General features: G+C 39.2%; 1 protein-coding gene across 2 annotated transcripts in view; it reads left to right on the plus strand.

Moving 5' to 3' along the window:
• EYA4 (EYA transcriptional coactivator and phosphatase 4) overlaps positions 1–27,089 on the plus strand; it is a 235,032-nt gene that overhangs the window by 12,500 nt on the left and 195,443 nt on the right. For both annotated transcript variants that reach the window (XM_080929171.1, XM_080929170.1), the window contains exon 2: positions 14,032–14,130. In XM_080929171.1, the coding sequence (XP_080785297.1) occupies positions 14,098–14,130 (33 nt within the window). In that variant the 5' untranslated portion in view covers positions 14,032–14,097. The remainder of the gene's footprint in view (positions 1–14,031; positions 14,131–27,089) is intronic.

Genomic DNA, 27,089 nt, shown 5'->3' on the forward strand with positions numbered 1-27,089 from the left:
AGCCTCGTGACCATCCAGGCTCTTTATGCCAGACATTGAACAGGAAACCTGGTAGCCACTTAGGCACTGGAGAACAGCCAAAAACCCAGAGGTTCTGTTTTTCCAAATGAGCACTTCCCTGGTTAATAAATCAGAGAATCCCCCAGAGTATTCAAGTCCTGTATCTGCTTTCTCAGGTTGGTTCTGGTCACTGTAGGTCTGAACCTGGTAAGACTTACTGATTTTTATAAATTTTTATATTTTGGCATATACAACAAGCAGTCATTTCCTTTTCTTTCCATGATTTTTTTCTTACTCCCCTGCCCTCCACTACCCAAACTCTCTTAGCCCACCTACCTCTTTCTCCTTTGCTCCCTATCTGAACAAAAAATATGTCATCTGTCAAGGCTTAGCTCAAATACCACCTCCTCTGGGAAGACTTTCTTAATGCTTGCAAAGAATTAATTCCTTTCTATGTAATATTATATTATTCTAGTTGGGCATTTGAATTTGTCTGCTGGAGAAATTCTAAGCTCAGTGATATGAGACCATATTTTTATACCTCTATATCCTCAAAAGTGGAAATAGTGATGATAATTAAGTACCTGGACTACTTCTAAGAACATATGTTAAGCTAGAAATCCACAAGGAATGAACCCTATTTGTGGTTTAAAATGTTAATTTTATGTTGCTTTTGTTTATGGAAACTATTTATTGTGTATTATCTATTTTAAACTATTCAAAGTTTCTTTAATACCAAAACGAGGATGTTTTTTAGTGGAGAACAGATGCAAGCATGAGAGGTTTCTGGTTGGGGGACCATGATGCTCAAAATCCTAGTTTACTCTAGAATTAAATGCAGACCTCTTCAGCTGCTTTCTGATGAAGTACACTTCATGTTATTTTAAGGAGCAAAATGCTTAACCTGCAGCATTAAGGATTCGATTGAAAGGAAGCTTGCATTTTGATCAGTGTTTCAAACCCAGAGCCCAGAGCTTCCTGGTGTATGAGAGGAACATGAAGCCTATGGAGTCAGGACTTTGTTCAGTTGCAGTTGTGGAGAAGCTGGTTTTGTTCAAGATTTTAGTGGTTTATTTTTAGGCATTTTTCACACAGAAATGAGCAAGACCTTTCAGAACCACAAACTTGCTTATGGAGGGGGAAAAAAATCTCCCCATGTCCAAAAATAACATTAAATTAAGACTATTGTTTCCAACAGCCTCAAAAACTGTGGTTTGATTTCCTTGTGTGAATCATCTTGGATGAAGCATACACTCACACTGCATCATGACACATAGATGCTCGCTGCAGCAGGCAGAAGAATGGGAGGACCTCAACTCTTCCAGTTTTCTTAAGACGCTTCAGTCAGCGACAGTAAAGAAGTTGGTCCAAATGAGGCTAGAATAAGTAAATATATAACCTGATTCCTTAGATGAGCTATATCATGGTTTGCTTGTGTCAGACATGGAGCCACAAACTGGAGTCAGAATAATTGTGTGTGTGTGTCCAGATTCTACAACCCATGAGCCAAGGTTGTAGTAGCAATGCTTAGTGGCAGGAGCTGCCTCATTGGACTGAGGGAAGGGATTACTGGGGCCACACAAGGCAGTTCATTGATATAGTACCTGGATCCGGGTCAATTTTGAATTGATTCTTTTGAATAAACTAATGAGGATATTTAATATCCCACTCCCTCCTTGAGAAGGTAATCAATCACAATCCACACTACTAAAACAGTTCCTTTACTGTAATAGGAATATGAATTATAATTGACGTAACACTGAAATAAAGACCTAGGAAGGGTTACCTGTGAGAAGTCTCTGGAATGGAGCAAGAGGTAGAGTTCTACTGTCTTAGTCAGTGTTCTATGGCTGTGAAGAGACACTGTCACTGCAGCAACTGTTAAGAAAGAAAGCATCTGACTTTTGACTGGGGCTCACTTACGATTTCAGAAGGTTAGTTCACTATCAAGGTGGGGCATGGCACCACTCAGGTAGATATGGTGCGAGAAGTCGCCAAGAGTTCTACATCTAGATCCTCTGTCAGTAGGGAGAGAGAGAGAGAGAGAGACACTGGGCCAGGTAGTCAAGCATTCAAATCTCCGAGTCTGTGAGAATCATTTTCATTCAGTCTAGCGTACCTACAATGTTCATGTTCTCATTATTAGCTGGTGAAATAGACATGTCTATTAAAAGAAATTCACCATTGTGTATTTTGTGAATGTGTATATGCATTCTTTTGGTATGAGAGTTTCTCTCTCTGTCTCTCTCTCTCTCTCTCTCTCTCTCTCTCTCTCTCTCTCTGTGTGTGTGTGTGTGTGTGTGTGTGTCCACACATGTAAAGGACTCAGACCAACCTTGTGTATCACTCTGCTATAGCTGTCCTCCCTGTTTCTTTGAGGCAGAGTCTCTTACTGGAACATGTTGCAAGCTTGTCTCTGTCTCCCAGAGTTGAGGTTACAAGTGTGTGTTACCATAATGCTTATCTTTTTATGCAGATACCATTAACAAACTAAGACATTCAGACTTAGGTGGTCAGGACTTTACTTTTGAGTTATCTCCGTGACACTTGTTTTATGCATTTTATTGTGTGTGCATTATATATTATATGCAATATATAATGTTTTGTTAAACTGTAAAAAATGAGGATATATTAGTAAAAAGTGAATTTTACAGTGTCTTTTTCTCAATCATGATAAGTTATTCCTTGGTTTGCTTCAATTTACATTTGCTCCAAGTTTTATTATTAAGGAGAATTTCAGTTCTTTTTATTTTCTGTGATAGGATTAAGCAGCCTTACAGGTGCTTCACAGGACATCCAGCTGGATTACAGCCCTGTAGAGATGGTTATGTCCCTCTTTGTACACTTGGCAAATTCCCCTGTAATTAAAACAAGAAGTATGGGATTGGTAGATGAAGGAGTGTGTACATTTTCCATGAAGGTCGCCAAGATACTTTGGAGAAAAGTTATGATGCCCTGAATTTCCCATGATGAAGACCCAATTGCATAAAATCTTAGCACTGTAAATATTTATATTTTGCTTAACAAGAAGGTTTATGAAAGTGAATTCTTTTCAATAGTATACTAATTGGAAAAAGATTTGGACAAATAAACTTATTAACCACACACATAAAAATGTTTTGGTAGATATAATCATTAACATAACTTCCTGTAGTTGATAGTTACAGTTATTAAACTGATTGGTAAAAAAAAAAATATATATATATGCATATATATATAAGTATATGTCATAGTATAGTTTTTATTTAACACTGTATTTTTCAGAATGTTTCTAATTGATATGAATGAAGAAAACATAGGAGAAATTATATGTTATTGTTCTAAGTAAAGCCTGCTGCATGTCATATGCACTTCAATATATATATATATATGTATATCTATATATCTATATATAATCCTATCCATATTAAAATTAAACTACTGTATCTAAATATGAAAAATGACTACTATCAGAATCCACTCAGTGTACAAAGTTAAAATGATATATTAATGCATTCTTTGTGGCCACACTCTTATGTTAGATTCCTTATATGCAGATAATTTATTTTCCACAGCTACAATTATGATTATAGTTGACTTTCAATGGTTATCTACTGCCCTTAAATATCCATCCAATTCCAAATAGCTAACATATTCTTCCAGCATAGGAAAAATACGGCTATCAATTTTTGTTTTTTTTTCCTGCAGAATTTCCTGTTATTCTAAGGGATTCACTAGGACTTATGCACATAAAACTGAAAGTTATATTACTGTAGGGAGACCGCTGTGAGCCCCTGAGAAGAAATGCTCTTGCTGTCTTAAGTACTGTATGTATATAGAATGGCTAACATTTTCCTCCCAAGAAATTTCATGTATGCAGTTAAAACACTCTTAAATTGATTAAGGATTTGTTATATATTTCCAGAAGCACTCAGGAGGACTTTTACGGTTATAAGAGGGGAATGCCTTAGCATGCCAGAAACCAGCAAATACGCTGGAGGCCCTCAAAACCATGCCCGACATTCTTGACTTTCCCATATAAACATGTTGGGTAGCCTGGAAAAACAAAACAATTCTCTTAGCTCCAAGGTAGAAGCAGCCTGTGAAGATAACATTTTCAGTCACTTGAATATTAATCTGATACTTTCTCTGTCAGAAGTAATTTTTATTACTTAGCAAATGGAATGGGAGGCAATAAATATGACTGGTATTTGTTTCTCAAGTAACGTATTATCTTACATTGATCCAAGCTGTTACCTTTATACTTCTTGGACAGCATATTGTAACAACTATTACAGTATTTTGCCTATTAATCAGAGAAGCTAAAAAGCATTTTATAAATGTTGAATCAAAACTCTCCCCACCACGAGAGAATTAAATTTCAAGCAATATACTCCTTTTATAGGGTGAGAAACTGAAGTACGGAGAAATTGCAAGGTTTTCCTAAATCGTACATTGATTCTGTTTGTCTGATTCTGTCTGAAACTTCTTAAAATGACCCATTTCCTGGACTTGAGAAGTTTCCCCTTATTTAGTAATCTATCCATTTATTCATTCATGCTGACATCTAAAAAGAATCATTGTTTTTGGAAGATACAGCCCTTGCTTCCAAACTCCAGCATAGTATTTTAACTTTATGTATCTCATGAATTGTTTTTTCAAAAAGATTGTTCAAGTGTCTCCGAAGCTTCTCTGTTTTGCAAATATAGAACTGTTCAAGCACTTGAGCTACTGTGTAACAGAAGCATCCACAGGAAGCTGTGCAGGAAAGGGACCTAACAGAGAGCGCCAGCACACACCAGGAGCACAGAAGGACTGGTGTCTCCTTCCCAAAGGCCAGGTGCCATTTGAGGGTTAATTTAACCAAGGGCAACATAATTACTGCAATTCTCACTCTAGCTTGCTGAGTTGCTCTTTCCATTTTGTTAGAATATAGAATGTCCTTGATTATGATGTCATTGAATACGGACATCATCCCATCTTGCTTCTGTTTCTTCTCTAACTGTCCTCTTCCATTTCCTCTCCCATTTTTTTTTCTTTATGGTCTCCCCACTTTCTCCAAATAATCTTCCTCATACTTTTTGTCTCCTCTCTCTGTCTCTTTCTCTGCACACCCATGGATATATATTTTCCATATGAAAAAGAAAATGTAATTTTGGTTTTTCTGATTTTTAGTTCTCACATTAAAAACATTTTCACTTAGTGTGATCTTTTTTTTTTAACTATGGTAGCCCATATTTTTCTCTTTTGTTCACACAAGTTGGAATCCCTTGTTTCTAAGTGCTGTTTCTATGGCTCTTCACCTTTCTGTTTTCCTGTGGTGACTGCCATATAGGAACTCCAATGACTTTCCTGAAAGACAGTATGTGGCATCTCTTGGCATAGCACAGTTTAACAGATGCCTGAGGAAGTACAGATGCCACCATCACCCCTGCAAGGAGATAGGGAATATTTAAGGACCCCCTCCACACAAACACACACACACACACACACACACACACACACACACACACACACACACACACAGCTCTTGTCTTGGAAAACTTTTTCAGGAGCATGTTGGACCAAAGAATATCTGTATGTCTGAAGAACCAGTCCATAGATTACATAAAGCCAGGCTTAACCAGTGGGAGACAAAACAAACCTTTCTTTAGTTTAGACACAAGCACACTTTCCCCTCTAAGTTTCTTAAGGAATAATTTAGTTTTAAGTGAACTAACTAATAACAAACTAACCAACCAATCAACCAACTAACAAAACTTAGAGTCTCTCCCACAGAAGCCTTCTTACTGCTTTGAAAATTTATTGTCACTTCAACCAACTGGCTTCCTTTCACATACTTGAGTGCTAACGTGATACTTGGACATACATTCCTCTTGACCTGTATCAGTACCATGTCAGCTTATAATTGCGTGATGTGAAAATAATGATGTACCATGGCCAAATTCATATCCAGCTTTTATTTAATGCATTTCCTAGGCCATTATGCTTTCGTGGTTGACTGAATTTGCCATCATTTCTGTTGGGAAGCAAATATTAAAAAGAAAATTCATTAATGATGTGGTCTGCTTAGCAAGGGGTATGTAAGGAAAACATTGATTTAGGGGACGGTATGGGTAAGGGTATGCTTTTAATATCTCACAGTCTGCCAAGCATGTGAAGGCAAGATTTGGTTTATGATTTGTGGCTCTGGTGAGCAGACCAGAGAGTGGAAACTCTAACGTGTGCTTTACACTAAAACATAAAGAGGCGCCAAAATGCAGAGAAAGAAACAGAAGAGGCAGAGATGGCTTTGTTCCCTGAAGCTAAGTTGTTTTGTGTGCTGTATCTACAGAATCATATGATTATCCTGTAAAACAAGTATTATTTATTTCTATTTTACTTTTAATCCTAAGACATAGAGCTGGGACTGAAACAATTCTACGCCAATCCTTAGAGTACCCTCTCGCTTTGTCAGGGTTACTATGCTGTGATAAAACACGTGGCCAAAAGCAACTTGGGGCAGACAGGATTTAACTGGCTTATATTTCCGTATCCTTTTTCATCATGGAAGGAAGTCAGGACAGAAACCCAAACAGGTCAGGAACCTAGAGGCAGGAGCTGATGCAGAAGCTATGGAGGGGTGCTGCTGACTGGCTTGCTCCCCATGGCTTGATCAGCCTGCTTTCTTTTAGAACCCAGGACCTTCAGACCAGGGAAGGCACCACCCACATCAACCACTAATTAATCATGGCATGGATATGCTTTATTGAGCTTCTTCTACAGTTTGAATCCTTGGTTGGCTACTACTTTACTGCTGCATAGGTTGTTTCTGGGGTTATTTGTTTCTTCATGTAGTTTGTGATTTTTAACAAATTTCTTCTAAAATCCTTTCTGTCCTGAGGACTAATTTTTCTCTCTATCTTGAGGTCTTAGAGTTTTATCTAGGTCAGTATTGATATTTTTTTCCATCATGAGGTCTTCATGTCATGAAGCAAGACATTAGAATATACATTTGTGTAAGGCTGAGCTTCTGATTTGTCTCAGGTAATTATTTTCTTTTATCCCCTACCCAAAGGCTCTTCCCAGGATCAGCTTCTGCTGAGCTGAGTCTGCGGCAGCTCTGAGTTTTCTAGCCTGTCTTCCATCAAAATAGCAATGTTTCACATGCTTGTTTTATGGCTTCCTTCTCATCTTAGCTGCCTGCTCATCCCCATGAGTGATGATAACAAGTTAAAAAATGCAAATATAAACACAGTGTGTCGTCTCCATTCTTCAGTGTGACCAGTTTATTGTGATTCATGGAACCCTTGACTGCCATATTTGACTTTTCACTGTGTTCAAGGGCATTTTGCATCCTATCAGATTCTCTCTCATACTCTCTCGTGCCTTCTTACCCAGTCTACTTTCTGCTAAAGGCATCATTCTGGGTTGTTTTGGCTTCTCACCCGCAACATCACAAATCAAAGGCTAATGATAAGTAATGCTTGTGCTTTTCTCTTGTTACTCATTCTATTTCCTCATCTTTCACAATCCTGGCATTAAAGAAATCTATCACATCTTAAATTTATATAAAATGACACAGTCAGAGGTAATGACTTTCCAAGGTCATTATTCAGTTTTACAAACTTGGTTAAGTTCAGAGAGTTGTGGAGATTGAAGACTGTTGACATGTATCTATGTACATCTGTGTAAGGCTAGTAGAGTGCCTGGAAATAATTGAGTATAAGATTTTTGGTTTGATGAACTCAAATGTTACCACATTTGTATGAGAGGATACATAGATAGTGATCTACTATAAAGAATGTTAAGGTGCTTTTATTTAGTATATGAACAGCAAAATACAAGTAGAGAGTTTTTTTCAATACCCCTAGTGATCAAAGTGATTGTGATTTTGAAATAAATTTTCCATGCAGTTTTCAAATTCAATACAAGTAATATTTGTGTCTTTACTTTGAGGGTGATGAGAGTGCCATTCAGAGACAAGGATGCTTCCCTGTGTTCTGGTCATGTGACGGAAAAGCCAGGACTTACAATCTTTGTTCCACTCTTTTAGAAATTCCACATCTATACTCTTGGAAAAACTACAATTTTTCTAAGGTTTCAGGAGATAACTTTTGGAGATCTGTTCTTGAACTCTTTTGTCGTATAACACATTTTCCTCAGATGTATGGAGTAGTGTACACAGCCAGTCTTCATCGGAAAGGTTCCTAGGTTACAGTGAAGAGAGATTGAGGTCTGAGGACAAACAAAAACAGATTCTAAGAAAGGCTCAAATATTTCCTCCTCTGCCAGGTTACAGGAGAGCCAGCTGTGTCCGTGTAGGATAAACAAAATGCGTATCAGCGTGGTTGTCAATTGTAGGTGGGGGAGCCGTTCAGAAAGAGAGAGGGAAAGATGTCAAGATGGTGTACAGAACGTCCCAAAGCAGCACATGCTGTCTAGACCAAGATTCTTTTAGATTTCTGTTTGGGACACTTCACCATCATTACCTTGGGGTTTTCAGCCCAACCGCTAAACCATTAACAATTACTTACTTAAAACCAGCAGAAAACCTTCCTGTAAGTTGGATTTGCTTCTTAAAGTTGAAGTGATCATAATTTATAAGAGCAGAACTTCTTACCATCAGGAAGATGAATACAAAAGACCTGCATAACTTTTAGCATTAAGAATATTAATATATCACCACCACCACCACCTCCTCCACCCCCACCATCACCACCACCACTATCATCACCACCACCTCCTCCATCACCATCATCACCTCCTCCACCACCACCACCACATCTACCTCTACCACCATCCCCACTTCCACCCTTACCCCAATCATCATCATCACCTGTACCACCAACTTCACTCCACCAACACATCACTACCATGCTAACACCCCTACCACTGCCACCTCCATGAACACTATCTCTACTACCTGTACTACAATCACTTCCTCCACCACTACTACACTCCTACCTCCACCACCTCCACCATTTATTGGTGCTGGGTGTCCAACGCAACACCTCTGCACGTGCTAGGCACGTTTTCTAACACTGAACTGTGCATCTAGTCCTAACCCCATCATTCCATGTTACTAAACATTTTGTGTTACAAGGATGATTCTGCAAAGCCCATTTGCTGTATTTATAAACAATTTAGAAATAGCCCAGCCGGTAGTTTGGAGTCTTGGATTCATTTAAGGAGTTTGAGGTCAAGGTACCTATTACTATTCACCTAGACTTGGTTTTTGGACACCCCTACTGTTTCCTCCCCACCCCTTTTTATGATCAGAAAAGGAACTCATGAGCACAAACCAAGTACACTCATCTTCTTTTCTCTGAACATTTGGCCATGGAACTGGAGCTAGGTGTTCTTTGTGATGTTGGCTTCCATCTCTGGCATGCTGCCTTGGTAGCAGGAACCAACCAGTGGCTGACCTAGCTTTATGGCCCCATTACTGAAAGGTGGAAGACACTGTAAGTAACTACATGTACAGAGGCATTTCCCCCCTGGGCAGCTGCCGAGGGCTACAATTCTCAACAATGAGATAAAAATGTAAATTCTTAGACTACCTACATAGTTGTTTTACCTCAGGCAACTTGGACAACAAAAAATATTAAACTGAAGACTGTGAGGATAGCCACTAAACCCCAAGAAGAGCAAGATTCAGGTCCAGCAACCACACCCAGTTGGTCATGGTTCCGGGACCTTCTCTCTAGCTCGATCCCTTTCTCTCCAAGTGAATGCCTTTTATCTCACCCTTCAGATGGTGTCGTCCCTCAGAGCTGTCTAAAGCTTCTAAGTTCCATGTTTTGCCACCAAAGGAGGAGGACTAGCTTGCTGCTTTCGAAGGTCCATGTCCTAAGCAAGATGTCTTATTAGATACAACTCATTTGGTGCAACAGGATAAGCCTTGGGGACACTCGTTAAGCTTAAGCTGAGCATAGGTCCATGTAGTATATGGAGTACAAAACATGCTCTCAGGTGAGCAGGTCTGAATTATTCTTTTGTTTTGTTCATCTGCAATAAAACCTCTGGCCTCAAATTTGCAATCCCCCACCTCAGATTCTTTAATGATGAGATTGCAGGTATGTATTACCATGCCTGGCTACATACTTGAAAAACATTTTCCCCAAAATATGCCTCGGAACATTTGCATAGGGTTTGAAAATTACAGTGTGGAACCACAGATGAAGTGTCATTGATGTCATATAATGTCTTTTAGGGGTATCTTCTTTGGACCCTGGCAACTATATAAGTTCAATGACTTTTCAACATGCTACTCCCATTTCAGGGCCTTTGTCAGAGATGATGTATCAGCCATGCATGTAATTCTCCATAAAAGATACAACAGAAGTTTGGGGATCCTGTAGTCTAAATCTTCCTAAGGCTGTATTAGGAGTGGAACATAAATAAGGAAATATAGGCTCTTTCTTTGCCCTGATTTTTTTCAAAGTGAAAGGTACATAGAGTCTCATCTGTGTTCAGTGTCCTAGATATCTAGTTATAGCTCAGACTTTGGTTTCAGAACAGAGTCCCCAGGGAGCGAATGCACAGACCCCTTAAAATCTTTGGAAGGACTTTTTGGCAGAGTGATCTTTCAAGATGGATACTGGCACAAATTCAAATAAGACCAAAAAGAGAAGCCTGGTTTATACAGAGGATAGGCCTAAGTTCCAAAGTGATTTTAGAGAGTAAAAGCAGACAGATATTATAAAACCATCACAGTGGCTGTGTGTGACCTGTGATATTCAGAAAACGGGAGTCAGGACACACTTGCTGCCCCTATCCATGCAAATGGCTATGATTCTCCATCTCTTCCCATGACACCCAGGAGAGATGGAAATGAGCAAACTCTGGAATCGACTTTGAGGACTTGAGGATTCCTTGATGTGAAAAAGACTATTCAGGACCATGACAAAACCCCAGTGTCTGGTTTTACTGTTGGTGAAAGGTTTTGCCACCTGTATGCACATTCTAGAGGTGTGGGCTTCCTTATGTGCAGTCTCTGTTCCTGGTCATTGTCATCCCATGAAGAGATGAAGTCCATGTTTCTTCTAGGTAGACCATCTAGCTTTTAATGAAGTTTTATTAGAAGGACATGTGAGGGGAATCCTCCTCATTCAATAGGGCTGAAGGCACCTTGATCTCTCTGCGTAGACCAGCCTGCGTTGACTAAAATGCTTCTAAATATCCATAACATTACACAAACAAGCATGTATCAGACTGTGTGTTTGAATTAGGATTATTGAGTTTTACTGTAATTTTTAATGCCTAAGAATACATGTGTCAATTCTATATAAAGCGAAGAAACAGAATTTGATGATTTCTCAGTATATTAAAAACTTAAATACAGCAGAAATAACCTCACACAGAATGGGCAAGGTTGGTGCTATTTCTGCCAACAACTCACTTTTCTGGAGGAGTAGCCCATGATAGAACAGGGTTGTAGATTCTCACCTCATAAAACAGCATGAGGTTACTGTTAGCCATTAATTTTATATCTTTATTATAGGTAATTCTTTTCTTACTCATTCAAGTAATGTTCTCATCTTTTTCTCATGTATTTGTGAAAACAAAATGTTAAAGGATTTAGCAGAATAACCATTGGCAAATTATGATGTAAAATAATACTCTGCCTGCAATTAGCCAAGGGAGTTTAGCATGGTTCAATAATATAAAATCATTGGGCTCATAATATTTTAGGGGCCGAGTGAGTTTGGCAAAGAACAAAAATTATGTTAGCATTAAAACTCAAGTAAAGTAACAATTAATTTAAATTTTAAGGAAATATAAAACAAAGCATTGTGCCGTGACATAGAACATGGACACAAATAAGTCCCCAGCTGAATATTAATTCTAAACTGGATGTTAGCCAGAAAATGGACAATTTTTTGTTTAATTCTCTTTATGCACCAGTCTCTGTCCTGAAGTCTTGGATGTCATTTGGCTCATGGTGGTTACAGCACCTGAGCTAGTGGTCCTCTGGAAGATGGTTGTTTCATTTCCAATACCACATCAATTTATTGGGCACATTGCTTTTCTGGATATATAACCTTTAAGCACCGTGAGCACATATTTAAAATAATTTCACATGATAACTGAACATGTGTTATGGTCAATTTTTGTGCCTGAAGATACACTTATATCCCAAGCCTGAAACCTATGAATGTTACATTCTTTAGAGTCTTTCTAGATTTAGTCAAAGAAGATGTACTCTTACTGTATTTGGGTGAGCCCTGATCCTATGACTGGTGTATGTGTAGAGAATTTAGAGAATTTAGATGTATGCATAAACACACATATGTGCATATTTACACACACACAGACACACAAGTACACACAGCAATTGAAAGAAAGAGGCAAAGAGAATGTCATGTGGTGATGAGGTAGACACAGGAGTGACACATCTGTAAACCATAAAATTCTAAGAAACATTGAAACTATCAGAAACTGGTGCAGGGAAGTGTGTATTGTGTGTATGCGTGAGTGTGTGTGTGTGTGTGTGTGTGTGTGTGTGTGTGTGAGTGTGTATGTGTGTGTGTGTGTGTGTGTGTGTGTGTCTCCTATAGCCTCCAGCAGAACCATGGGTCTGCCAGTGTCTTGGTTGAGGACTTTTGAATCTTAGATTATTTCAGAATCAATTGCTCCTCTAAGTTACCCGACTCCTGGAGCTCGGACACAGTAGACCTGTGTGGAAGTGAATGCAATTAACTGTCATCAATAATAATTATGCCAAGAGTAATTCATTTGAATAGGTCAGGTGAGTGGGGACCATCTGCTAATTTTCAGCACTGAAATTTATGAATTGTTAAAACATTACACTTTGTAAATAATGTTTCTTTTTACATTTCTGCTTCATTGTCCTAACACAAAGCAAGACACCCAGGTGAAACAGTGTCTTCCTCAAAGATCCATGTACACAGGAGACTAAATTTTCAGTACCGCTGTTTCCTCCTGTTTTCTCATGGCATCATCAGGGAGGGACTTCCTGAGGGCTGCATTGATCGTTGGTCATTGACCTAGTCAACACATGGACAACGGAACTAGATGAACTAGATGCTGTGGATAATACACAGGAAGACAGCCCTCATCTTCCCTTATAGAAATTACTCTGGCATCAAAATATAATGTTAGAAAAAGGCACAGAGGCCTCAGAGAGTCTAATTATAAAATTCAGATTTTACTCTGTGCTGTAGTTAAAATTGCTCTTATAAAACCATTTTTTTTAGCATTACTCAGTCTGGCATACTTATTCTCAAGAAGAAAGATGAGAATTTGTGGAGTATATTGCTACTATCACAAAATCTGTATTTCCTGTATTTGGGATCTAAAAGGATCTATTTCTGCTTGGCCAGGATAAAGTATCACATGGTGTGTGGTGCGAAGATTAATTTTACCTTTTGAGTAATTAACTGGTTGTGTCACTATAGTTTATTGACTACTTCTCTTCTTATTTATCTGCTTAAAATAATTATTTTACCCCATCTTTTAAATAACATCTTTTTATGGTTTTTCAGGATCAGTCGTAGTGCCTTATATATATGACATATGAGCTTTATCACCAGCTTCAATCCTGTGCTGTTTAGAAAAGATAGTTTAGATACATTTTCTTGTCCTAAAAGCATTGCTAATAAAATACACAGTATTTCCACAGTTTGTATTAAACAGTAGTGATTAATGTGGTTCCCATGATTCCCATGATTTTTTTCTAAGCGCTATTGTGTATTTATTGCTTTCTTTGTTTGTTTTTTTGTTTGTTTGTTTGTTTGTTTGTTTGTTTCTTTTGCAACTCATGTCTTCAAGTTGCCCTCAGAATTTTTCAGTTAATTTTTCTTTAACTGAAAGATTGGTAAGAGACTATTCCCATATACCAACTCTAGTATGATGTGTTCATTTACAAGATCATTGTCTATGTAAGACATGGAAATAGACTTAATGACTCATTTTTTTTTTTCAGAAAATTTACCTACGTCCTACACATTGCCAATTATTTTGCTAAATCTTTGTGCTTACATGAGTCTGAAAAATAAATTTAAAATCCTTTGCTTTTTTTTTCTATTTCTATCCCTTTCGTTTTAGATAGTCCATTTTGAATCCAAGGAAGCTGCTTCTGCGTGGGAGTGGCAAAAGAAATTAGAGAACCACATGGAAGACTCCCAGGACCTAAATGAACAATCCGTAAGTCTTAATTTAACTTCAGTTCTGCTTTTAAAACAGATGAGAAGCTTACTCCAAACTTTCTTAGAAAGGAACCTATTGTCAGTAGTAACAGCTTGGGTTAAATATATTTTGTTGATTTTCAAATACTCTTGTAAGGCCATAAAATGGGCCTTAAGCAAAGTGTGTTGTTCCTGCTTAATGATGATGTCACATTTTGATGTCTCCCTTGATGCCCCACTTGGAGAGTCTGAGGTTGGAAGACTAGGGTGTTGAAATCATGCTGTGTATTTAGACAGTCTGAACAATTTTATGCACTTCCTTTGTTATGTTTTGTTCCAAAACTGCTGGATGGTTTATGTATTGCTGGCCATTGGGAGTATAGTAGGATCGGGGATATTATGAGTATGTCAATTGCTCATCTCATGGATGGAAACCGCAGTACTCAAGGGCTTCCCTTATTTTACTGGCTTTATCTCGGGACCAGGAATTTGGCAGCTTGGTAACAATCCTATTAAGCTGCTGTCTTCCTATAGGGAGAGGCTTGCTGGCTTCTCCTCTCGCCTCATTAGTGAGCTCTCAAGGATATTAATTCTTTATTTGTGCCACTAGGTTAAAGGCTGCTAGAGACTGTCACTGTAGCTGTTCTGCTCCTAGGCAAGTAGTGCGGTCATGGTGGAAACGGCATGCGTGTCACCAAGAGTGTATTCCCCAGGCTATCCCTCCTTAGCTTGGACAATCATGACTGGCCTTAAAGTCTAAGGTTTCTCAGGGACAGCTGAGGACAAGATGCTCACTTATAGCAATATAGCTATAGAACAGACACACAACTTAATTTTAAAATAAGATACAATGTGTTTTGGTAAAAAAAAAAGCTGCTATTCTAAAATGATTCGATTTGTTTTCTAGCAGATAATTAAAATATCAGCATTTTGAAGTTTGTATCTAGAGGTCACCTTAGTATAACTTCATTAAATAATTACACCACTGCTCATTTCTGATGGCATCAACACAGTAACCACATGGAGGGCAATTGCGATGTCTGAAGCTGTCGATCCATTGGTAGATGGTTGAAAACTGTCTTGATTGACAAACTGTCAGCAACAGGCAAGGGCTTTGGAACAACCTCCAAAAGTGCTAGATACTGAATTTGAATACATAGGGAGAGACCGTTGGGCAGTGGGTTCTAGTTATGATGGCTGTGTCTGTCCCACGCGTCTTGTCTGTTTGTGGTTCTTGCTAGGATCAGATATCTGTGAGTGTGATCCGTGCCTAAAGGTTATCTGTGAATGATGTCACCTGAGTGCTCTACTGTGTAGTTTATCTTAATATCCCGAGACACATGTTAAATTGTGTGCATGTGCCTCCAAGTCTGCGTGTGTGTGCACATGTGTGTGTGTTAGGTGACCCAAGATCCATATGTTTTCAATGCCGAGGAGCTGGAATTTGGGTGGGGGTTACAGAAAAGTGTTAAAAAGGAAAGAGCCCTGAAAAGAAGGATAGTTGATGCATCAGTTACTGTAGGGAATGTATGCACATGAGAAGGAATATCTACTTTATTTTCTAATACATTTTTAAATAAAAATTATAATATGGTTATATCATTTTTTCCATAGCCCTTTCCATCCTCCAGTTCTTCCCATGGACCCACTCACCCTCTTTAAAATTCATGCCTTTTTTCCCTTTAATTGTTGATATGTATGCTATATGTTCCTAAATATATGACTACAACAGCTTTAATGCAGCCTGAGTCAGGAAAACATATATTTACACTACCATAAGGCTAAGGTGTTTTACTCAAGGTATAGATGTGTTTGAAAAAGCAGTGCCCAGAATTTGGGAATTGTGTCTAAAATGTCACTCACTGATTTTCCTTCTGAGACATTGCAGGGTTGATCATTTTTATGTTTTTAAAAAGGTCCTCGGTGGTATTACTGTGCAGCCTCGTGTAAGAATGACAACTGTGGAGTGGCTCCAGGACTTGGCATGAGTCTGAGCCTATGCTCTGCTCATGTAGACCACCTGTCATCTCAAGACGGGTCCAGAGGTATAGTAGTGTTTGGATGCTGGAAACTTGAACCTTCTGGGTGATGTCCCTCCAAGTTCATGGCTTCCTTCCTCACCCCACTGTGTCTGACAATCAGACAGTTTATGTTGAGACATCCGTCATTATGAACAACTCAAAAAATAAAAATAAAATCTGGCGCAGCCTCTTTACAATAAAATCATTTATATTTGAGTTAAATCATTAAATAACTTTAAATCTTGTAGGATATATTAATTTCCCAATACCTTTTGAAAATCAGAGAATTTTTAAAAAATAGAATAAACACGGTGCAGGATGGGATTCCAGTTCATGAGGTGAAAATTTAGGACATACCATAAAGAGTGTCATTTGTGATACACACGTGCTTCTTCCATAACTCTGTGGACATGTCCATGTCATAAAGATATACAGGCCACCACTATACAGAAAGAGGCATTGGACACACAACGTTAAGGTTAAACAGCAGTCAAGAACATGACTTTAGAACTGTATAATCTTCTGGCTTGCCCTAAGATATTTAATCAATTTTTTCATGATGCACCGTATTGGTAGTAAAAGGCTTGCAGTGTAGAATCAGATACTGCTAAGTACTTCATAAACACGGAGAAATCTCTTGTGTAGAGTGGGGAGGGTGATAAAAACATGTTGCATGACATGTTGATGTGTGTTCCTTTGAGTATTCCTTAAGATTAGTGTGTGTTCTACACAACTTGAGGGACATGGAAGATGACTGAGTTGGTAAAGTATCTTCTGAGTTCCAATTCCCAGCTCACACAAAAAAACCACCCAGTGTTGAGGATGTAGTCAGGCTGATCTGTGGTGCACACTGGCTACCCAGTTAGTGAACTCTACACTCTCTGAGAGTCTGTTGCAAAGGATGATGGAGAAGGCAAGACACCGATGGACACCTTCTGGACTCTATAGGTACACACACAGGCACACTTACAGACACATACACACACACAGCCACATGTACAGACACACACACACAGCCACTTGTACACACACACACACAGGCACATGTACACACACACACACAGGCACACATACAGACACACACACAGACACATGTACAGACACACACACATACACATACACAGACTTGTAATGTACATCTCTCTCTTTCTCTCTCTCTCTCTCTCTCTCTCTCTCTCTCTCTCTCTCTCTCACACACACACACACACACACACACACAGACATGTACATCCATGTACATCTCTCTCTCTCTCTCTCTCTCTCTCTCTCCAACACACACACACACACACACACACACACACACACACACACACCTACCCATTTCTAACTGTTCTTTCTTGATGCCTTTTTCTCTGCTTCACTTTTGGAACTTTGAGTACATTAACTTGTGATAATCTTGTCGTGCTTCAAAATACCTGGTCACACTGTTCCTCTCCATCTTTTTCCTTCACAGCTCTTGCATTCTGGAGAGAGGCTTATGAAAGGTCCGGCACAAAACCCTAAATACTGTTGATTTCCTCGGTCATATTTCTAGTTTCTGTCAGTTGCTGGAACCTTCCATATTTTCTGGGGTCTCTACTGATTTGTAAGTTCGAGGCAGCCCTTCTTCTACTGAGCTGCTCTGACATTCTTGTAGACTCACTGGAGCTCACTACTTCAGAGAACTCCTTCCAAGCTCCTTCCTTTCCCTCCTCACCAGCAACATAGTGTCAGCCATGTAGGGGAGGCCATGTTGGGTTGGCCACATGACTCAGCTGCAGTAGTCCCAGCGACCTTTGCAGTGTGCTGTGGTGACCCTTTGGCACTGTCTCTAGTCTAGCATTCACCACGGGGAACTGACACCTAATCTGTTCATTTTCTGGATTAGAAACTACGAAGAGCAATGGCAAGTTTTGCCTGTCTTGAACTCTTCCTAACTGTCATATTTTTGCTGATGTTCATTAACTAATTTTTCTAAAAACACCTCTGTTTTTGGTGAGGCATATCAGCAAATGGCCAAACAAGGTTTATAAAGCAAGATGTTTGTCTCAGAAGACACAGTCTCAGGTATGTGTGTTTGAGTCACATATCCATAGAGAATTTCACCAACATGTACCTGCATATCATCAAAACATACTTTGTCCTTAAACTTTCATCTATGTTTGTTTGCACTATATTTGATTCTCGTTTTGCAGTTTGGCTAACAGCATCTCAAAAGATTTAGGGCTGTTAGAAAAAAGTCTTAAATTTCTTAAAACTCTGTTGGAAGTTTTTCTCCCAGAGTTGATAGTGTAGAAGAAGTTTAAGCAACTTTGGCTTACCATCATTTTTAATTTGAAAATATTAGTTTTTACATTATTTGTTTGTGTTAAAATTTTAAATAAACTTTTCTACCTGTATGTGTTTTGCATATACATATATGTAGGTACTTGTCTGGCTCACTGAGAGAGGCCAGAAGAGGGCAGGGGAACTGGACAGACAGTTGAGAGCCACCATGTGGTTGCTGGGAATTGAACTCAGGACCTCTCAACCACTGAGCCATCTCTCCAGACTCAACAAACATTATTCCTAATAACTGAGAAAACTATGGGTATAGTTCATACTTAGTACTGTGTCTTTGGATACTATGAACTATATTTTATTCCTGGAATTCAAATAGGGAATGGGTAGTTTGTAATATTTTTAATGCCTGTAAAATCCATATAAACTAAGATGTATCAAAATTCCATTTTGATGGAGTGAGATATTATAGTTGATTTTTTGCCTTTGTCTCATTCATTCAAACTAATGTGATGAAGTCTGTCCTAAATTTATGAACAAGACAGAAGGCTTTAAAAGAAAATATTTTTTTCTTCTTTTTTTTTCTTGGATATTTTCTTTACTTACATTTCAAATCTTATTCTCTTTTCCGGTTTCCCCTCCAGAATTCTCCTACTTCATCCTCCCTCCCCCTGCCTCTGTGGGGGTGCTCCCCCATCCAGCCCCCTCCCTCCTGCCTCTCTGCACTGGCATTACTTTACATCATATCCAGCCATCACTGAACCAAGGGTCTCTCCACCCATTGATGCCCGACAAGGCCATCTTCTGCTACATATACAGCTAGAGCCATGGGTCCCTCCATGTGTACTCTTTGGTTGGTGGTTTAGTCTCTGGGAGCTCTGAGGGGGCTGGTTGGTTGACATTGTTGTTCTTCCTATGGGTTACAAACCCCTTTAGCTCCTTATAGATTACACAATAAAATGTTGGTGGATACTAGTTAAATAAAATGAATAAGTTGTAGCTCTTTGTGGAATTGCCTTTTTTAAATGTTGTATGTCTAGGGTTTGAACATTCAAGTGTATTTCAAAACTGTCACTAATTCAGTGTGCTTTACAAATATATATACATATGTTTATATATACAAACATATATTTACATATACATGTAAATATAAAAAAATATGTCTATATTTTATATGTGTAAATATATAAATAAGAATATATAAATATATATGTGTATACAATATTTTATTAATTATTTTATAACTTTTTGGAATTATAATTTGTCAAAACTTTTTTCACAAATATTAAGCTGGACTTTATATGGATATTTTAACTGTGACATTCCCCCAGAGGTGGAGAGCTGTCATTAAGTTTTACTAATGAAAATATAGAGTTGGAACAGGTCTTACAGAAGAGCAACACCATTTTTTTCACTATTAGAAGAAGAAAAAGGCGTCAGAGCTTCTGATGTGCCGGCTCTGTGCTGGGTAGTTGCCAGGCCTCCTGAGACATTCTATTCTCTAGGACAGAGGTTAATAAGAGCTAGAATATCTTGGGAATGCCCAAAGTCTCTTCCTTAGACACCCAGTTGCCCAGATATTCTACCTTATGAATGAAATGAAGATAATTATGAATCTGGAAATATTGTGGGTGGTTTCTCTGCTTTGCCAACTGGAGAGTGAGGAAAAGTGAATGCAATGTAACTTCAGCAAGTGGATAACTTCATATTTGAAAATTGAAGACACTAATGGGGGACCATCCCGAATGCCTTATGTGTATCCTCATTAAGCCTTGTTGATAGTCCCCATGGTCAGCTCCGTTGTTACCTCAGAAGAAGACTCACTGAGACTGAGCTTATGTCCTTACTAGAGGTTGATGATGGATAGAATGTTATTGAAATTGACTGTTAACTGACATTCTTAGCCCAAATCTAGGCTGTTTTGATCAATTTAAATGGGGTTCAGACTTTGAAGTATGCATCAAAAAATCAGTCTGATTACAGTTTATCCAAATTCTAATCAAATGTATTAAATATGAGTATTAGAAAGAAGCATAAATTATTTTACCATAATTACAAACTAATGAAACTATAGTCTTTATCTGTAAACACCTTAATATGCAGCTCTAAATCTGAAGTATATATGAAATTAAAAAGAAATTCAACAGTCTCCATAAATAAGTACTCAGGGTTCACATGCTTATTTCCAGAAATCATGCTCAACTATAAATCAAAAGATAACGCCACAGAATTTCCTTCTTTCTGTACAGTTTAGTTCACCACGTACTTGTATCACATTGTATTGGTGTCTCTTCCTCAGTTGTTTTGAAAGTAGATATGGACAGTTTACTATTAGTTTATTAAGTGATTTTTTTTGGTAGGGCATATTCTGTATTTGAAGGATTGTTTAAGGAGTCAAGGTACTTGGGAAAGAAATTCAAAAGATATTACAGTTCTTGCAATTTGTACTCCAGTCCAGGAGAAAGCATTTAAAAAAGTATGCAGAAAGTAATAATGCGAGGCAGGAAACCCCAAGAGGTCATGAAGGAGGGTAGGAAGCACTTAAGTGGCAGGCTGGGGAGGGGACCAACTGCTGTGGCTCGGGGAAAGGACAGGAAGGCCTAACAGAGATGTCACACAAAGACCCAAAGTAGATGAAAGAAACAGTCACTGGACCATCTGCGGCAAGGGGATTGGGTTAGAGGTATCAGCTATAGGAAATCTTCAGCATCATAGATGCTTGGCACTTGGGAGTAAGGCCAAGAAGATCAAGGCCAAGTTTGGTGGAGTAATAGTCAAGGGCAGTGATAAGCACATAAAAATTATCTTCATGGAAATGGGGAGGTGCCTCCCAGTTATCCCAAGTTTAGTATTTCTTTAGTGGCGTCTGAACTAATGGGAAGATCTTGCAGTCAAGGATTTTTAGTAGTTATGGAGAAATGGGAAAGATTAATGTAATGTAAACTGTTGAAAAATATATTGCAGAGAGAATACTTCACTGATAAAACAAGCTAACATTCTTTGACCAACACTATGCTAAGCACTTTTCAGGCCATCATATAACAAACATTTCAAAGATGACCCTGGCTTTCAGGACTGAAGAGATTAATGAGAAGCATATTATTTGCTAAACCAGCAGTAGCTGTGGTGAGAAGTACTGGCCGGAAACTGTTCTGAAGATAAAAATAAAATGACTTCTTGATGATGCATTGGACTATTAGAAAAAGAATGGAGTCCCAGATGCTCTCTGTTCTTTGTCCTGAGCACTGAGTGGGACATGATTGACAGTAACCAACATGGGATACCTTGAAAAGATGGCTGGGGTGGAGATCGGGAGCTGAGTTTCAGACACAGTGCTGTATTCACTCACCTTGTTCTATATCCCTTCCTCCTGCTTCAGCCTGAACTTCCCAGTCCATAGAACACGTTCTAGTCCGAAATACCAGGGCACAGGCTGAGGCTGTGAAAGCTCCCGCATATTCTTGTGCTCACCCCAACCATTATCTGACACGCAACCACCAGCAGTTCTCAATGTGGGGTCACAGCCACCTTGGTGGTTGCGTGTCAGATAATCAGCACCCCACTGATTTGCACTGTGATTCCCAACAATAGCAACACTACAGCTATGAAGTAGCAATGAAATAACTTTATGGTTGGGGCGAGCACAACAGGAGGAACTGCATCAACGGACATTAGGAAAGTTGAGGGGCAGTGCCCTGGGATGATGAATAAGGAAAGAATCTCTCAAGAAGCTGATAGGAGCATGAGAAATTCTCCTTTCTGGCAGCATTCTGTTAATCAAGAAATATTGATGAGTCAGAGATCACCATCTGAAACTAAAATAAGGGGGTTCGGCTGGACACCCATACTTGGGAATTCAGGTTATCAGGGCAATTAAAGAAAGGAGGTTGATGGAAACTTCCAGGAGAGTTAAGTCTAGATAGAGAAAAACTAAAGGGATGACATCATTAGATACTTCAAATTTAGGGATCATGATGATGACCATCTATGTAAGATACGAGATGACTGCTTGGACCTACTACACAAACTCATAAGACTGGATTGTTCCATGAGTCTGTTTCCACCTGTAGATACGTACTGGCTAGTTTTGCGTCAACGTGACACAAGCTGGAGTTATCACAGAGAAAGGAGCTTCAATTGAGGAAATGCCTCCATGAGATCCAGCTGTAAGGCATTTTCTCAACTAGTGATCAAGGGGGGAGGGCCCAGCCCATTGTGGGTGGTGCCATCCCAGGGATGGTAGTCCTTAGTTGTATAAGAAAGCAAGGTGAGCAAGCCAGAAGAAGCAGGCCAGTAAGTAGCATTCCTTCAGGGCCTCTGCATCAGCTCCTGCTTCCTGACCTGCTTGAGTCCCAGTTCTGACTTCCTCTGGTGATGAACAGCAATGTGGAAGTGTAAGCTGAATAAACCCTTTCCTCCCCAACTTGCTTCTTGGTCATGATGTTTGTGCAGGAATAGAAACCCTGACTAAGACCAACCAATTTTAGATTGTTGTGTTTCCTTTCAATATTCCTAGTAATCATTCACCCATGTTTCAGTTATTAGGTTTATCTATATCTCTGGGTAGAAATCATCAAATGTTTATGAACAGGTACTGGTACATCATTCACTTCAAGATTTCCACTAAAGTAATGAAGACCAGAAAATATTTAGGTTGAAATATTTCTAAGCAAACAGTAATAATTTCTCATTGATAGAGCTTTAGATAGGATAGATAGGAAATATATCTTGGTAGTCACAGCTGCATGCATCTTGTCTTTGATATTTTTCATATTGAGCTGACTAACTCTGTTGTGGGGTGGCCGTGGAGGGACTGTCATGGACAAGGTATGGCACTCAGCAGCACCTCTGATATATTACCCACAAGATGTCAGTAACAGCCCCTTACATTTTTGTGACAATAAAAAATTCTCCTTTCTATTATCCTTTAAGAAGGAAATGTCCTGAGATATCATTAAATGTCTTCCACAAAGGAATCAAGGACCACAATCTGTAGCACTTCTGACTTCTGGGTTACTCATTTATAATTTTCAATGTAGTATGAAAATATTTGAGTTAGACTCCTCTCTTTGAAATTTTAATATGTTATAAAACATTATTGAGGAACCTAGAATAGAGAGACAAAAATGTAATACAGAGAATATAAAAGTAAATAGGGGCTGGAGAGATGGGTCAGCAGGTAAAGCACTGACTGCTCTTCCAGAGACCGAGAGTTCAATTCCCATCAACCACATGATGGCTCCCAACCATTTGTAATGGGAGACAAAGCCCTCTTCTGGTGCGTCTGAAGACAGAAGCAATGTACTCACATTCATAAAATAAATAAAAATAAATGAATGGATTAATGAAAGAAAGCAAACAAAATAACATTGCAACCATATTAGGTTAGAGTCCATAGGAGCAGGAAAAGCCTCCACAAGAACAGATCACATATGGGACCCAATCATACCTTTAACAACTCAAATGGTGGGATCTTAGACACCACACATCCTACCCTGGGAAATATGGTCAATAAATATATGTCAGAGCAACAGAACAGAAAGGGGTAAGATTTGCTTCTGATCCCAGGATGGATTGGATTTTTCAAAGCAGAAGTGGGAAGAGCATGAAGAGATGGGGAATGGGAAGTACAACTGACAAGTTCAGAACATACAGAGACCATTAAAGTGGGGCCGATGTTGTCCTGTTCCTGGATGGCCATCATCACGGCCCTGCTATACAGCACAAAGATGTTAGGTGATGTAATCCTCTGTCTCTGCACTTACAACTCTGACATAATCGTTACAGAGTAAGAAAGCAATAATGATAGTTAAAATGGTTGAAAAATTAACTTGTTGGTAGAATGTTAATGAAGAATGGAGAGTTTTCCTTGTAGGGATGCTTCTATGAAGAAATAAAGTCTAGGAAAATGGCAGGAGATGGGGCTTAATGTAGAATGCTACTAGATTTATGAAGCGGGAAAAGGAGGTTAACTTGGGGGAACTTGAAGCTGGTTATGCATGAACTCAAAGGATCTAAACTGGGGGGGGGGGTCACTGATGTACACTTTGTTTTTATAAAGGAAAGGATCATGGGTGGTAGTTTTGATTGTCTAACCACAGTCTCTGGATGAACTAATCAGAATGCTGAAACCATGTTCTGATAGTCTGTGGTCTTAAAGTAATGATTTGACAACAGAAAATGACAAAGATTAGTGGAAAGAACTTGAAGAGGAAGCAATGCCGAGCTTGGTAACTAACTGGTCTGGGTTAGTAGGAGGAAGGGTCGATTTTTAAATGGAGACAGAAAAAAAAAAATTATTGTGGCGTTTAAGTCACAGAAGATGCCAAAAACAGCTAAGGAGTGCCAGTCCGTGACATAAGGAAAGAGGAAGGTGTTTGAATCTGAGGTGTTTCAGATGTTAAACTATTCATTTGTAAAACTCCGGGCCATGACAAGTTTAGCGTCCTTATAGGGAGCAGAACAGTACTTTCGTCAGGTTCTGAGAGAAAGCAATGTCTACGCCAAGCACAGAAGAACTCACACGGACGGAGGAGACCAGCATGTTTGTGACGTAACAAAGCAGATGACCTGTGAGAGACTGAGAAGAGTTCATAGAAAGCTAGTCCAACAGAAGTTCCCAGAATCGTGGGGCGAGGAGACTTTCCACGAGCTCAGCTACGGCTGCGCATGTCTGAAGAGGTTAACCCGACAGCGAAGAGGCTTTCTCGCTACTTTATTGATAGGTCACGGGTGGCATTAGAGATGTGGCAAGAGGTGGCACGTGGACAATAATGAGGATGTCAGAGAGACCTGGAGGTTTGAAGAGACACAGGTGGTGATTTAAGGGCGACCTGTGTACAACGGATGACAGAGCTTAAGGAGGGTCCAAGCACCAACAATATGTTCATGCTCAGGTTACGGCTGAAGCCGCATGGGGATTGGTGGAGAACAGAAAGGAGAGGATGTGATGGTGGAACCCTATCCCATGCTGACTCTGGGGATGTTACACCACGCATCCTCAAGGATTCTGAAGCACTTTCCCATATGGCTCTAGGTTTTTCAGTAATGCTAAAGCCAAGTACACCTGTTCGTGCAAGGTCAGGAAGTACATGGGAGAAGGGCAGGATCGAGGTCTTTAAGTGGGATAAAGAAGATTTGCAATAGCCATTGTTAAAAACCAAGGGTAGATGGTTTGAAATCCAGCGCATAAATAATACAGGTGTTTTCAGTTTTAGCAAAAATGCATGCCATAGAACAGGACTTAAGGACGGTGTGCTGGTACTGAGGGTTTGTGTATTTGTCATTGAAATGAGAAGAAAAGAGACTAAGAATTACTAAGAAAAATGTTTTCAACCAAGGGAGGTGCTTGTGTGATATTCAGTGGTTATCAGTATCAATAGCACAAACAATTATTTTTATTGGTGTAACTACGTTAGATTTGATGAGACAATTTGACAAAGAGTTGTGCATTTCTCAAAGCAGTTAAAATGGATTCACTGTTCAGGTTTCCTCAGGATGCAGAAAGATCATGTAAGAGTTAACTCCTTGGGAAGCTCATGTCCTGTCTCTTGGCAGGAGCTAGGATAGCAGAGTGGAAGAAGATTGCAGAAGAAAAACAAACAAACTAGAATTTAAAAAGAGAGCTGCGTACTCTGTTTCCATTTAACCTCAGCTGCAGTGTACAGACAGTCACAGATACCTAGGGTCTGAGCCCCAGATACCCACCCTGCCTCGTACTTTGAATGTAATGGCTGTCATGCTCTTTATCAATGATATAAATAAATGGAGACATAATGTATGTAAGCATATACATGTATTTACTGTGGTGGTTTGAGTGAGCTAGATGCAGGGGAAATGGCACTATTAGGAGGTATGGCCTTGTTGAAGGAAGTGTGTTACTGTATAGGACATCTTTGAGGGTCTATGCTCAGGTTCCACCCACTGCAGAAGAGACCCTCCTCCTCGCTATCCAGAAGTCACTCTTCTTCTGGTTTCCTTTGGAATAAGATGTAGAAAGCTCAGCTCCTTCTACAACACCCTGCCCGCCTGGACACTGATATGCTTCCTGCCTTGATGAACTGAACATTCTGTAAGCCAGCCCCAATTAAATGTTGTCGTTTATGAGACTTGCCTTGGTCACGGTGTCTCTTCACAGCAATGCTACCCTCACTAAGATATTTACTTATCACAACCATTTGATTAGGTAGACATTATTGCTGTTCCTTAGATTATAGTTAGAAGGTCATCTTGCTAGTGGATGAAAGTGTAGACTTTGAACCCAGGAAGTCTAGCTCAGAAGATGACAATCTCCAAATGCTGAACAAATGTGTGTAGAAGATGGTTTATTATGTTTCATTCTGAAACCCCAACTCTGCCTATAACATGAAGCCTTCAGCAATGTTTTAAATGTGTACAAGATGGAAACTTTGTGTTCATATTTTCTATTAGCTTTTTTTAATTCATAGGTTTTTATCCTAGGAACCACCTGAAGGTGTAAACTGAGGGCAGTGTGAGATAGATCATGATTATTTCTTAATTTAGTGATTAATGAAAAGACAGTCAGCAGAGTTTAGATAATGACTTTTCTACAAGATGGAAGGTTCAGATGTGGCCTCTCATTTCTTTCCTAACACATTTGTCGCCGTCCTTCTTGGCCACACTTTTAATGTGAGGGTTAGAAGTCTTGTTGCTTAGGTGGAGGGAACAGATCACACCC

This window comes from Micromys minutus (genome assembly GCF_963924665.1).
Source record: "Micromys minutus genome assembly, chromosome: 15".
NCBI lineage: Eukaryota > Metazoa > Chordata > Mammalia > Rodentia > Muridae > Micromys > Micromys minutus.